Source organism: Chlamydotis macqueenii, chromosome 5 (assembly GCF_036417535.1).
Source record: "Chlamydotis macqueenii isolate bChlMac1 chromosome 5, bChlMac1.mat, whole genome shotgun sequence".
NCBI lineage: Eukaryota > Metazoa > Chordata > Aves > Otidiformes > Otididae > Chlamydotis > Chlamydotis macqueenii.
In genome coordinates, this window is record NC_141560.1 from 54,850,429 (window position 1) to 54,865,227 (window position 14,799).

General features: G+C 38.4%; 2 protein-coding genes across 2 annotated transcripts in view; one reads left to right on the forward strand and one right to left on the reverse strand.

Annotated features, from left to right (window-relative positions):
• The window catches only part of SERGEF (secretion regulating guanine nucleotide exchange factor), a 159,185-nt gene that overhangs the window by 137,409 nt on the left and 6,977 nt on the right, over positions 1-14,799 (forward strand). The gene's annotated exons all lie outside the window — the stretch shown is intronic.
• The window catches only part of KCNC1 (potassium voltage-gated channel subfamily C member 1), a 125,896-nt gene continuing 122,173 nt past the window's right edge, over positions 11,077-14,799 (reverse strand). Inside the window, exon 4 of the mRNA XM_086748610.1 lies at positions 11,077-13,212. Coding sequence (XP_086604736.1) covers positions 13,031-13,212 — 182 coding nt within the window. The 3' untranslated portion in view covers positions 11,077-13,030. The remainder of the gene's footprint in view (positions 13,213-14,799) is intronic.

Consider the following 14,799-nt stretch of genomic DNA (forward strand, 5'->3'; position numbering starts at 1 on the left):
CCTGGTGCAGCGTATCACAGCAGTGCAGTAATTTCAAGGCATTGGAGCAGTGTAGTGGTAAGCACTCAAGCAGAGGTCTGGAGCAGGTAATCTTCAGAGGTCCAGCCTGAATTATTCCATGTCCTGAGGCTGTTCCTGTCTGGAATCCTTGAAAGGTCTGAACAAAAAGTTGGGTTTAAAATACAGATATGGAAAAAAAGGAGAACCGTGAAGCCACATGCTGGCTTTTAGGCAGTAAAAGCCATATGAGGTAGCTAAAGTATCATGACTAAAAGGAAGCCTTCCTGAGCAAGAGAGTCTGGAGCACTCTACTCCAAACATCACTGTGTCATCCTCTGTTTTCCGTAAGCTGTTTGTCTCCAGAATTTTCTGTTGAAAGCCAGAGCTAGCAGTGTTGCATCTGAAGCATTTATTTTGTGATTCATAACTGTAACTGACGCTCAGGAGAGAGATGCCTGGATGGAAGGACATTTGAAAATTGTTTGGTAACCGGCACAGATGCCCAGGGAGCAGCCAAGCCCTTAAAAACTGACAGGAATGAAACACTGTCCTATCAACCCTCTGAGCCAAGGGGAACTGTATTGCTGAGATCCTGTTTTTTATTGCTGAAGGGGTACATTAACATACTTATTTAGCAAAATACTCAGGAGTTTTGATTGGATTTTATTCTGTTGATAAAACTGAATAATGATTGTTTCCGGGATTTTTTTTTTTTGCATGATTGGAGAAGGAACAATATGATGTACTGTGTGTCAGCCTTTCTGGACAGTGCGTGACTCTGTCCCGACCTGCTGTTCCTAGGATAAGGTGTCTCCTAAGAGAAGGTGGTTAAATAATGCCAGCATCCTGTGACAGGAGTTTTGCAATGTCAATAAATATAATCTGTTTAGCCGTAAGCAAATAAATCCTTTAAAATATCACAGTGGATACTTTAGGGGAAGAAACATGTGCATTGAAAATGAAAGCAACTGGAAAATATTGTAGCCTTTAAAAAAAATCAAAATCAAGATGTTTAAATTTTTTTTTGTAATTTTTGTCTTGTCTTGAAAAACGCTGACTTTTTAGTGATATATCAAAAATATGTCTACATTCAAAAATAGAACTATTTAGGATGGAAAACCAAAACAATTTTAGTTGCTTTAAGTTTCTAGGTAGATATATTCCATCAAGAACTGAATGTTTCTTCTGAAGAGTTTTGATGGAATACATTTTTATAAGCGTTGGTTAAATAAGATTTGTACAGGTAATTTGTCCTAACTTATCATTCATCTGGTATGGTATGTTCTGTTATAAAAACAAAACAGAAATTCAGAGTGGATTTCTGAATGTGCTAAGCATTCCCAAGGTGGGCAAAGTGCAATTACTTATCTTTTTGTAAATGCTGGTCCTAAAAGGTTTTGGATTGTTTCAAATATTTTAGTGCTCTCAAGAAAAATGGAAACATCTCCAACTTCAGCTGCAAGCTGAAGCTATGTATATAGCTACTGTGTAATGCGTACACAGCGGGATCCTGGTTTGGAGGATTGTGCCTGCAATTGTTTTGTCTTCATATTTATTACAAAGCCAGGAAAAGGAAATGGGAGTGGTGGTGGTCTTCTTTCAGGAAATTGGTGTATTTCAAGTTTAATTTAAAAATGACAAACACCTTAAAAATCTTGTACAGTTGAACAGGAAATTAGTGTCAGGGTTTTTCTAGAAAACTTCAAGCCCAAATATACCAGCAGATAGTGAGACTGCCATATTCTTGAAAGTGCTGGTGTATTCTGGGAGCAGAGTGTGGAAAATCAACCCTACTCTAAATCTCTGAAGCCAAAACCAGTTAAGGGTGTCTTCTTTCAAGGACACTGTTGCTCCTGTTGTCACTCATATCTCTTCTGGCATTTCTAATATTCTGGTTCACGATCTCAGTGCAGTAAAGATTCGTGGTTGGTAGGTATGGGGATTCGTTTTCTTCCTGTCAGAATGGACCACTGGAGTCCTTCTGCCAAAAATACTGAAACAGATAAATGTTGTCTGCATTAATGGGAAATAGCTGAAATTTTTAAAAGAATCATTTATAATGTATGATTACATAGAAAAAAAAAATCTGTTACGCACAGATTTTTTTTTTCCATAGTATGGATTTCTTGTCTTTCAGCTTTGCTTTACTGTTTTATGATACAGAATACAAAACTTGTTACCCGTTTATTAGCATACTCTGATATTCTTAACTTAGTTATTTATAAAGAAAAAGTTAATAGATTGGTAAATAGCGTTAACAAAGTCTTGCTTATTGATTTTCCAGTGTAATAACGAATAGGTGTACCAACACAGTTCACTGTACAGATAATTAACAGCTGTATGTTTGGAGCCAGAGTTTCTGCTATTATAATAGTGAAACAAGTGGAGTTTTGCCAGTAAATAATTTGGCCTGTTTTCTGTTTGGCTTCCTGGAAGCATGTTTTTACCAGTGTTTTGGAAGATCTGCCTGCAGGTAAATCATGGTAAGGTGGAAACTATCATTTCTAGGAAACAGCAGATGTTTAGGGGAGTTTGAGAGTGATAACTCCAGTACTGGGGTGTTTGTCACATTTTCAATGGGCATATCCCTGGTTGATGGCCTTAAGCTGGTAATAACAGAACAGTTGATTTGTTTTGTGGGGTTGTTTGGTTTTTTTTGGGTTTTTTTTTTGAAGGAGGAGGTATAGCACATCAATTGATGAATTAAAAAGCAGATTCCTACATGGACAAGATTTTTAAATTGGGAAGCTGGTATCTGTTGCTGGGTGGAATAATAATTTTAAGTAGCTGAACTAGATAAGTACATGTTGACATTTTTGTTTGTACATAAATTCATTCTTAATGTTGTAGGGCATAGTTGGATGCAGGAAACATTAAAAGAGCTTGACAATGTCTGAACCAAGATTCTGGTGTCAAACAGGAGGTGAAATTCACTTTATTCTGATTATTGATTAAAATTTTATTAGCAGACTTTAAAGGTATCGGTGGGGCAGCTCTTCAAGGATGAGCAACCCAAACATGTACCTTCCTGTTTCCATAGCAACACATCATTTCCATCCTTTCCAGGCAGCCTAGATTGCATTGTGTACTGCAAGAGTATTAGATTCAGAAGAGCTATATTAACAGCTCAGTAGTTTTCCCTAAACCTTGCTATTAAATATTTTTGGGTTTGGATGAGCATTAAAATAAAAAAGCGGTTGGGATTATTGTGCTTTTTTTTAGAGAAATAAATCATATCAGCAGAGCTGAAAGTGGGAAATAACTGGCTACGTGGGTGAAGCGTTTTTGTCTGATTCATTGACTGCAAAACTGGCTATTCCTGTGAGCATGCAAATGTACTTTGTCAATAAGGTCAAGATTTTAGCAGGAATAGTTCTTGGTCTATTGGTTATTGTTAAAATCCTTGGAATTATTTTTGGTTCATATTGTTTGAGCTATTGGAGAGAACTGAAGTAATGTAGTAAAGGTTAAGGCTATAAATGGTGACCATTAGCAAGGACTGGTTTTCCAGCACTGGACCATGGCCTTGGAAGCTCATTTAGAGGTGGCATTTTCAAGCTCCACGTAAGTGATTTGGTAGCTTTCCAGGATACTTGAGGCCATTTCAGACTGCAGCATATTCATATTCAGTGGCAAGCTTGATACTGTTTTATTGGATTTGGAATGTCAAACTTGTCTATCAAGTCATAGATTCCTAAGAGTAGGACAGAGCATCTCAGTGTTATTTTCACACAGTTCTCAGCTGCTGTGAGCACAGGAAACTCGTTTTAGAAGTGTATCATTTGGCTAAAGAAATATCTTTTAGAAAGATGCATCTTTTGTCTTGTCTGTAAGAGATAAATAATTCAGTATATCCCCATGCAAATGCTTATTACTCTCTGTGAAAAAAATGTGTGCACCTTGTTTCTTCTCTCCGTTTGTGTAGTGTCAGTTTCCCAGTGATGAATCTTTGTGAAAAACAGCAATGTGCTACAGTGTTTTCTGAGCTGATTGCATGTATGTCTTATGTTTTGGCGTTGTGGAGGCTTAAATTACTGTTTAAACTGTGCATTTTAAAATACTATTTTAATGTTACCACTATACAATAAAAGAAGCAAATGGCTATGGGGCAAGTATTTAGGCAATGCATGAAAATGTACCTCACCACAATGTTTTCCTTTGGTCTTCAAGATACTTAATTTTCTTTTTCTCCATTTGTATAAATTTTTCCATGAGGTTATGTGAGGCATGTCAATAAAAATCGAGAGCTTTCACTGTAGTTGTTGCCATAGTTACATGGTGCAGCTCTTAGCCTCCTGCACAGAAAGTAAACCACCTGCAATTCCATAAAATCCTTTATTGGCAGAGAAAGATTGAAAGAGACAGTACTGGTGTGCAGGTACAGAGCAAATTCTAGGTTGCTCTGATATCCTTGCAGCTAATGCTGTCTTCATGCAGAGGTCTGCAGAAATGCTTTGTGGATGAGTACAGCATGGAAAGGAGACAAAAGACATATTTTGGGGAGAAAAAAGGTACTGAATGCAGAAAATGGGAGATAAGAAATAAGTACCAAAATGAACTAAAAAGAATTTTGGTTCATAGCATCTCTCAGCTCCAGGAAAAGAGGGACTAAGTTGCCTTTTAAAGCCCTCTGAGTCATACCCCACCATACAGACAGAAATGTCCCGCTCAGAGAATGCTGTTGTCCTCCTGACTCCAGAATTCAGTGCTTAAGTTAATCCTCAGGATCTGTAGAGCACAAATGTTGAAATCAACGCTGACTCTTAGGAATAGTTTTTATTCTCAACAGATCTCATATACATGCAGGAACCCTAAAATGGCTTTTAACATGGTCTCTCTGTATTGAACTTACTTAACTGAATTCTACTTTCATTACGTATTATTTTCTTTTCTCTTTCCTATATGGCCATTAATTTAAGAATTTTATATGAATTACTGCTATAAAATGCTACGAACATAACTTTTAAAATCTGTCCTGGGATAGACAAATGTCTCTTGTCTATAGACAGGGAAACAAAGCACTGAGTAGCATTTGCCTATGGAATCTCTCTGTAAAGCAGGCCTATAAGAAGTTGTCCTTACCCTCACGATTCCCTTCCCTGCGTTCTTTTTATGACTGAACAAAGTAGGATGGGTTTATTTCGTATCAGTCACCATGTGAGAAAGGACAGTTAAGTAAGTGCATGATGTCTCATCTTATGTTAAATTTGAATGTTGATTTTCCAAGGATGTTCTAAATATACAGATGAGCCAAGATTTCAGGACCCAATAATGCCTTCACTGCAGGGAGTTTTTTCACTTTTTTTTCCTTAAGTTCCAGACTTACAGAGCAATGTGAATCTAATCCCATGGATGGTTAAATAAAACAGAGATTTTTAGAGTTTTTAACTTATGTATTTTCATTACACAACATCCATGGACTCAAGGTGAGATCAGACTGTGTAGTAGGGGAGGCAGTGAAGGATGTTCTCTGGCCTAAAGAGATTGAAATATAAATAGCTAAAATAGTCAAGACAAGGTGGGAAAATGTAGAAGCAGCAGAGTCTGTGAGTAGCCTTCGGCCAGTGCAGGCAGCACTTCGACGCTTAGTTCCCTGCTGTCTGCTTCTTCTTGTGATGGTTTCTGCCATTTGTTGAGAGGGAGGGTCTGACCAGATCCCTCAGAGCTCAGGAAGGAGGATTATATTTTAGCTTTGTGCAGGATATTTCTCCCTCTTTAATGAGAAGATTTAGAGTCACAGGACTAAGAGGAGCAAAGCACTAGTAATGGAAACTGATAGCTGGAAATGAAGGAAATAGTCATGACTTAAGTTTTTGCTCTCAACTACAGTCAAACTTTTTTCCTCGTGGCCTCTTTTCTCATTTCAAGGAGACGCAATTGGTCCCATTGCCATTCCCATCAAAGCTTGCCTTCACTGCTTAAATCCTGTTAAGACCTTTGCTCATTACCAGTTGGTAATCCATCCATGTAGGCAGCTTAAAGGAGAACTGGTTACCTAAACAGGTTGTTGACTAAGTAGTTTTTGCACCTCTTGGGACTTGGGTGTAGCCAGTGCATGCTGACATGAGGCTGAACTTGACTTATATTGCCTTGGGGATAAAATGTTGTGGTCAGTATCATGTTAGTCAAATGAAATCTTCAAAAGTAGAATTATGCTTTGGAGTGAATACAAAGTTGTTGTTGTTTAATTGTCCTCTGGAGAGCCAAAAAAAATTTCAGTAGCAAAAACATCCAAAAAGCATCTCTTGCAGAGAGAGCAAGAAATATTTCTGCCTCTAAGAGCTTTGGGAGCTTTCTAAAACAAACAAAAACACTCAGCCAAACAAAAAACACCCACCAAGCTAATTAAAAAAAAAGAATAAAATAAAGTGGTGTGGGAACTGTAGACTAATTAATTAGAAGGATCTCCTAAGAAATTTCTGAAAAGGATAGCCTTTCGTGCTGCAAAGTAAACAGTTCCATCAGCAACCTTTCAGCAAGACACATTGGCTAGGAGAGAAGGTGTTGAAAATGGGAGCTGCTGACATTAATGGAACCATATTTCAACACAGTGATTTAAAGACCATTGTAAATAATAAAGGGCTACTACTTAGACATAAAAATAATTCCTTTTTCCTAAGAAATTACTGAAGTGTAATGTTCTTCTTCCATAGTAATAGGCGTGATCATGCAAAAATTGGGAACAAACTTAATCCATCGAGTAGCTGACTGAACTTATGAAGTCCCCTTTGAATTTAATCATACACAACTTAACTGCCTTGGAATCAAGACTTTGTGTCTTTTCATTTGCTATAGTGTGTATTTGAACCAACTAGATACCAAAGACGCAGTAAAACTATAGAGCATGGTGTTTCCTGAAGTGGCACCTAATGCAGTGTTCATCATCATGCTGTAGAAGTTTCTGTTAAATAAACGACATTATAAGTTGTCTGTGAATACATGGCATTTTGGAAGATTAGTTTACATCTAAATTCTCCAAAATGTTTAAAGATCTTGGGGGCACTTGAAATCTCAGTGGGTTTCTGATTTTGCCTTTGAAGTATCTGATTTTTCAGAAACCTCAATGTCTTCTGAAAACAAGTTTGTAAAGCAACTTGGACTGGGCAGCTAAGGCAAAATTTGTCTGCTTTAACTTTAAACTATGTCTGAGCTAGTTAGGTATCTGTAGGCGATGGAGAGGAAAAGATGGGTAGGAGGGTGGTACAAGGATTATTTTGATTTCAGATATTTGCCTTGGATGATATGAACTCCACTCTGAAAGTGCCTGTTTGTCTCTGGAGTATGAAATGAGGTGGGTGCTTAGGTGAAGGGTGGATCCCTGTATACATATGTACATAAATGTAAGCAGATGCACCCTAGGTGTTTCGGGCTTACACAAATTGAATCCCACTTCCAGAAACTGAGGGACTCCAAATCAATGTGATCGTCTGCAGAGGGATGCGTGCAGAAGAGGAAATCTTATTGTGTGTTGCTACTAATGCAAGGTCCAAAAGCATGAAATCTGTTAAGCAGAGAGTTCTGCAAAAGCTAGCTAGGCCTGAGGCGGGCATTACTGGCTCTGAAGGGTGATGGAGTGAGATGCAAGCATATACAAATTATGTACAAACCCAAACATCAAGTGTAGTATTGTAAATTGTGTTGTAATTCTTTTTACTCTCTTTTCTGGACAATAAATTGATAAAGACAATTGTTGACTGTGATCATCCTAAAATACCTTGACCTGATTGATTCTTATATCATTTGTAATATTTTAAAATAAAGATTATGGTCTTTATTTTTAACCTTTCTGTATCAAAAGTTATACAGAAAGCTTTAAAATGCTGATAATCACAAAAAAAAAAAAAAGAGGCTCTCATTTGGGGAAAGATGGCATTTTTAAATGTTTGAATGATTTGGGAACATGAGTCACTTCTGCAAAGTTGATTGGACACTTAAAATTCTTATTCTTGCTCCACCTATTCCTGGGTAGATTTAAGAAGCCTCCAGAGTCAAGAGAGTGGCATTTTGGCTCACCCATGAATAGACAGTTCTGTTAGTCAGTGATCTTGAAGAGTAAAGATCTCTTGGCTGTAATGTACAAGAAATATTTTCAATATTGGTATTCAGCAGGCTTTACGATATCACAAGACCTTTGAAGCAGAGTCAGAGAAAAACAGTTTTAAAGTTATTTAAGGAAACATCTCAACATTATCTGACTTTGTTGTCTTCATATTTGGTTTTCTGTTTTCCAGCCATTTAAAGAATAAATTCAGCTTCTCTCATATTTATATTGCAGGTTAGCTAGAACTACTTTGTATAGCATTCATTTGTTTCAATGTTATATATATAGTCCTGTGGACATGCATGCATATCGTGTATTGCTTTTCTTGCTGCAAACTAAAGCTTGCTGTTTCACGATAAGTTTGGGCTGATTTGGTTTTAGTCTTTTACACTACTTTCTCAGTAATATTATCCATAACTTAACAGGCTTTCATGCTATTACTTTTTCTTTGAGAGTAGTGATAAATATTTGTCGTAGTGCCAAATGTGGCCTTAAATTCTAACTAATTCTTTTCTGTCTAGCTTTCTGTCTAGGTTTCTTTCTATAGCTGCTCCTACTCTGTGATTAGTCTAGTGCCAACTGTAAGATGGAAGAAGCTGGCTTTCTCCATGGACACAGCAAAGAACAGTGAGGCCAGTGCATGAAGGAGACCTCATATTTCCACTATTTTCATTTCCTCCAAAGCAAGGAGAACAAAGCTTTTGAATTCTTAAATTAGTCAAGTATTCTTTCAGAGATAGAGTTGTGGGTTTGGTTTGGGGTTTTTTGTTTTGTTTTGTTTTGTTTCTTTTTCATTCTGAAGACTACTTTGTTATCTCAGGTCTCTGGCAGATACAGTCCTTCCAAAATAGTGCCAGATATTTCTGTCTTGATTCCAGCTAGTTTCCTCTTCTCCCTGAGTATATACAGAGGATCAGATGGGATAGTGCCAAACGACATCTCAGGGACCCAGCTTGCGTTGTCCATCCTGTTCCCCTGACCTTCTGGAGCTGGCATGGCGCCTCTGAATCCCTCTGTCCATCAGCTGTTCTTCCTGTTGCTGTGCCAAAGACAGATTTTACTTTCCAATCTCAGATCCCTGCACCTGATGCATAAATGCATTTTCACTATGACAATTTTGCCAGGGTCCAGAAACATGTATTAGAGCAGAAACTTTCAGAAAACATCTCTGCCATATTAATTGCAGAAGATTTTCACCTGCGAATGATCTTTTGTGCTTGCCTTCTTCCAAGGACTGACTTGATTCCCTCCACTTAAGGAGCTGCCTTCAATTCAGAATTTAAGTGCATCTTACAGCAAAGTGGTGAGGTGTCCCCAAAATGTACCTTAAACCATAGGCAGCAGGGATGTTGTTTGCCTTTCTTAATCAGAACAACTGAGATGGTGTCACTTGACAACCAGTGGCATCCCAAACTTCTAGGGAAGATTAGGCAGGAGTGATGTGAAGAGTAAGTGTACGGACATCGAACCAGCAAAGGAGACTGAAGGTAGAAATGTGGAGAAGCTGTGCTGCAGTAGGGTTGTTCCCTGATTAAGGGGCCTGAGTTTGTTAAAGGTGTGTTTGCACACCCGTACGTACTCCATTCCATTTCAGGGCTAGGGTTTCTTTAGCCCTGCGTGTTGTTTGAAGTGCTTGTTTTTTGCCATCTCAGTATTGAAACTCAGCAACTGTTTTCTTACAGGAACTATGGGTTTGTAATTAACTAGGTCAGTGAATAAAAGTAAAGGAGAATAGGGTGAAATTTGTTCATATGGATATAAAAAGGTAAAAGTTAGCAAGCTGTGTTTTACATGTTGCCCAGAATCTCTGTTTTGCACCAGAAAAGTATGTATGTCAAAATTTGTCTTTATCTAAGCAAACTAGTCACTGCTTTTAACAGATATTGATGACAGAACTCTTCCTTTGCTTAATATCAACAAGCAATTCCCCCAGACTTTACTCAACAGTCATATATGATTTTGAACTGATATTTGGAGAAACAGATACAATCCTGCCTTCTGGACACTTCTTTTTTTGAAGCTGTCTGCTTTGATTCTTATCTTGATTGTTTCTAATTCTTATGCTGTGAAGCTTATTTTTTAATTATACCTGACCAAGCCTATTCTCCCATTACTTCTTGTATATCCAGTATTGACCATGTCCTTATTTTTTTTTTCCAGAACAGTTACTAAAACATAATATATTGCTTTAAAAGTACAGCTAAAATACTAGAGGTGTTATTCCTAAAGGTCCTGGTCTTCCCAGCTAACGGTTACCTGGGAAAGGAAAGGAAATTTGTCTCTCCCCTCTGGTAAACATTATTTGACTCATTACATTGCATAAGTTTCCTGACTGGGTGATATGGCTAAAGTTTCCAATCTTTTTCTAACCCTTTAAGAAATGGGAAGAACTAGAACACTTGGGTTCTGCTTTACAGTAGACCCTGAAAAAGCTGTCTGAAATTGGAGAAATGGCTTAGCCATGTAGATGGGACTGCGCGTGCAGTACGTGGTGGTATTACTTTGCAGTTTGTTTGATTTTTTTTAAGTGTTTTTCTTCAATATTCAGCTGTTTTACTTGCAATTGAAAATTAACCCAAGCCCAACCCTGCAGAATCAACTCCAGATATAAACGTTGTGTTTCATCTGCCCCTTTGAGCAAACGTGACTTGCCTTTGGTGCCCACACTTGGAAGTAAACATCTTTAAGCTCTGTATGTGAAGTCTGAATTGTGGGATGATTATTTTTTTTCCTTGCTTTCATCTTTTGTCACAGCTCTATCAACTATCTCTTTTCTTCTTTGAAAGGGATGCCGTTAGTTCACAGACCTATGTTAAATGAGATGGAGGGGACTGGTGGTTTTACGTGGCAGCAGTGCTAACGCGGGGATGGTACCAAGTTATTGACTTTTTGCTCTTTTTCTAGGTGCTCGAATGACCCAACCATTGTTGTATCTGAGTAGATGTTGAGTTAACCCATTTAGACCCCAACGCAGTGGCAAGTATAAGGTTCCCTATAACAACAGGTGCAAAAACTGAGACAGGCAGACAAGGCTCATGACCCATAGGAGTTTTATTAGATGTGCACTTGCACTACAGTACGGTGTGGTATAGGCACACTTGAACCAGATACAAGTAGGTTAACTCAAGTACAACAATTGCAGCACAGAGTAAACGTAATCCACAAATCCTGCCCAGAAGGGAGGGTTACTTTATCCTGAACTCTCTCTGACTACAGCTACGCTATAGCTTGTATCAAGCCAGGTATTTTAAAGCTCTCACAGGTACACATGTACTACAGTGCTGTCACTGTTAAAACTGCACTGTGACACTTGCAGGGGAGCCATCATCTGAGCCACTGTGTTAAGCTAAGACTACAACTTGAAACTTTGCAAAGTAAGGCATCCTAATAATGTCACTGCTGAGTTGCAACTACTTTTGTTCTGAGGCAATGTGTAGCTGTGAGAAAAATCTACTATTTCAATCAGTAAGAATGAAACTGAGAAACTGTAACCACTTGTTTCCTTGATTTTTCTCTTTGCATTTCTAACACTTTAGCGTATGACTTCTGGACTTCACCTCAGATTACTTGTTAAGCACGGGGAAAAAAGCCCTCACTTGTTTAATATCAACAAGCAGTTTTTTTAGACTTCACTCAACAATAATGCACATTCATATCATGTGTGTTGAAATGACCAAAATTGCAGCCTTGCAACTGATAATGGAAAATGAAAGGGGAAAAGTCCAAACTAAAGCCCATTTAAACATAAAGCTATTTTAGAGATGTCCATATGGAAAGTTTACACATTTCACTTCTTGATTCTGAGTTAAAGAATCAAGTTCTGCGGAAAAGGACACCTTCAGAAACAATCCCCAGAACAAAACACTCGCTTTTGTTCAGTGCAGACAGCCCTTCAGGGGAAGAGAATAGCAGTCACATAAGAAGAAACTGTAGGCAAATGTGACCATATGGAATATAGTTTTACCTTTTGTTGTATTATAAGTGTTTTTTATAAGCTTCCAAGGACTGGCAGCCATATATATAGCCTGGTCTGCATGATCGCTGTAAAACTATGTACTTGTAAATAGGCCAATGTCTGATACAAAAAGTTGATGTATAAAATGTGTTAAGCACCAAAGCATTTCCAAAATATTCTTTTCTAAACCAGCTGCTCTTTCTAGAGGAGACAGTTCCTGAGGGCCCAATGGTGTCTCTTGTTTCTGACTTCAGCCAACAAAGTAGGAGGAAGCACCATTTCACCTGCATGCTGCTGCTCATCTTGCCATCTGTACCTTCTGCTCTATGATTTGCTTAGTGCTTTGAAAGCTACATGTAGTGTTGTAATGCCGTCTGAGGGGTTTGTCAGATTCTTGCTTCTGCATTCATCAGTGAACTTTTTATTGTCAGTTATTTTTCCTAGGCCTGTGCTGAAGATGGCCTTCAATTCTAGATCTTGGATATAGTGTTGTAGGTCAGAATGAATTGCAACTGTCCCCTCTTTTTCATTGTATAATCGTTTATATCAGTTTAAAATGTATGCAAATTTGAAATAGTAATGATTTACACCCAGAATACATGAGTGCAAAAGGCCATGGCACCGTATGGTCCCCAGGGACACTTGAATGAGTCGCACCCTTCTAGATGTGCTTTGACATACTGCTTCGTCCGTTTTATTTTGCATGGACGACCTCTTACTAAGCACTTAGTATAAGATATTTTCTTGTATGTTCTGTTTCACCTCATACAGAGGGTCATGAGACTGCAGTCTCTGGCTCTGTGGTGAGATGGTGATTGTCTAGTTCTGGTCATATGAAGTTAAAGCACTGTGACACATTTAATGCCTGTCATTTTGTGAGGCAGGGATGTAAGTTCTTAATGAATGTCGCTCCCTGCCATGCCTGATATTCTGATGGAGCAGACATTACTGCCATGTGCAGAGCCTCAAGACCTATCTCTCCATTAAGTAATTTCTGTCGGGTGTTTTTGGTCCTGTACTTAAGAGAACAAAATTTAAATATTTTCTTGTCTTCTACAGGTGTAAAAAAAAGCATCTTTAATGCTTAATCCTCTCTGCACTGCAGCTGCTTCATGTATGATATAATCCTCATGTATTGTCAGTGGACCCGATACGTTCAGTCTTGCACAAAGTCGTGAGCCCAGGTTTTGTTCTGTGTTGAGTTGGAGATGCTTTCCTGTTGGGAAGGAATTGACATGTTTGAGTAAAATCAAAAGGAAAACCTTGTGCAGCACCCATGAGCTTTAGTCATAATTACATAATTAGTACCATTTGTGTTTCCCTGTGAAAACAGAAGTATGAACAGTTAATCCTTGCAATAGATTTCTCTCCTTGTTACCAGTGCACAGCAAAGCAAACATCTCCATCTTACAAGACTTCAGTTTTGCCACCGAAACTGTAAAGGTGCAGCAGCCCAAGAAGTCTGTAGTTGCAAGTATGCTGGTTTTAAATCGTAGGATATAGTTTTGTGGATTTCTTCCTCATGTTTTTGTCTTCAAAATGGCAATGCATGACTGAGAAGGAAAAAATAAAATCCATTTTACACTAGCCTGAATGGTAACCTGAACCGTGGCTTTTTTGATGTAATGTGGAATGATTCTTTTAAATAGATGCATGTTAATTTGTGCAGTGAGCCATTCAGCTTCTGCTTTGATGTGCCCTGTGAGAAGAGAACAAAATTTCTATTGTCGTATATTAGCATGATAGCACTACCTCTAGTGAACGGGCTCAGTTATTTGCTTGATGCTTAAAACAACGCATAGGGAAATGCACAGCATATTTGTATGAACCTGCTGAGGCTTTTGGTGGTAAGTGCCATTCTTACTGTATCTTTCCCTGCTTCTCTGCATGGCTGTATGTTGGACTCGCTCCCCATATACAGTTTCTAGTCTGTGCCAGATGTACTACATTGCCCTTTACTGTGCACTCAGAAATTATATTGTCATAAATATGATTTTCCTCCCATTTTGTAACTCTTGGCTATTTTTATGCTATAGAAATGAGGATAGAAAACATTAGGTGTGCTCTGTACTGCTCTTCTGCTTATCGTTTGAAGGATACTGATAATGAAGGAGAAACTGGAAATTAGACTTTCACAAATGAAGTTAATTTCAAAGATGTGTAGCCTTATTGCTCCATTTTACAGTCCTCTATGTACCACCCTGGCTTTACTAGGCATCTTGCACACTCAAGTTGATTTTCTGACTCTCTTCAACAGTTAGTTGTATATTGTAGCTGAATATTTTGACAGTTGGCCTTGAGGCCCTGAGCCAGTTTGAGGGCCCTGCTATATTATACAATATACAAGTACAGGCAGAGAGAAGGTCCAACTATTAAGACAGTGCTTCTGTTGTAAAAAAATAATAATTCACCTAAGTTGTGTGTTTAGAGCACAAAGTCAGAGAAGTCCATAACATGCAGGCTTCATGCATTTGTTATGAGCAGCTGTTTGAGACCACTGGAAGTTGTTCTTTCCAGGTACCAGCATGGAGCACAGGCACATGACCCAAAGTCATCTGATTTTTCACTTGTGTAAAACCACTGCTGGGAAGGGGACTGAGTGATCTAGATCTGCTGCCTGGGGGGAGCTGCTAATGATGTAAAGGTGGAGTGAGGACAGATTGTTGACTGGGGGCTCACTTTGAAATCGGCATGACTTTGTACTCATTATCAAAAATGTATGTTGTTTCTTGTCTGCATGTTGTGTTAGCACTGCAATGCCTGTGATTTGCATCTGGCTTACTTGCTGTAAAGTCAGATGCGC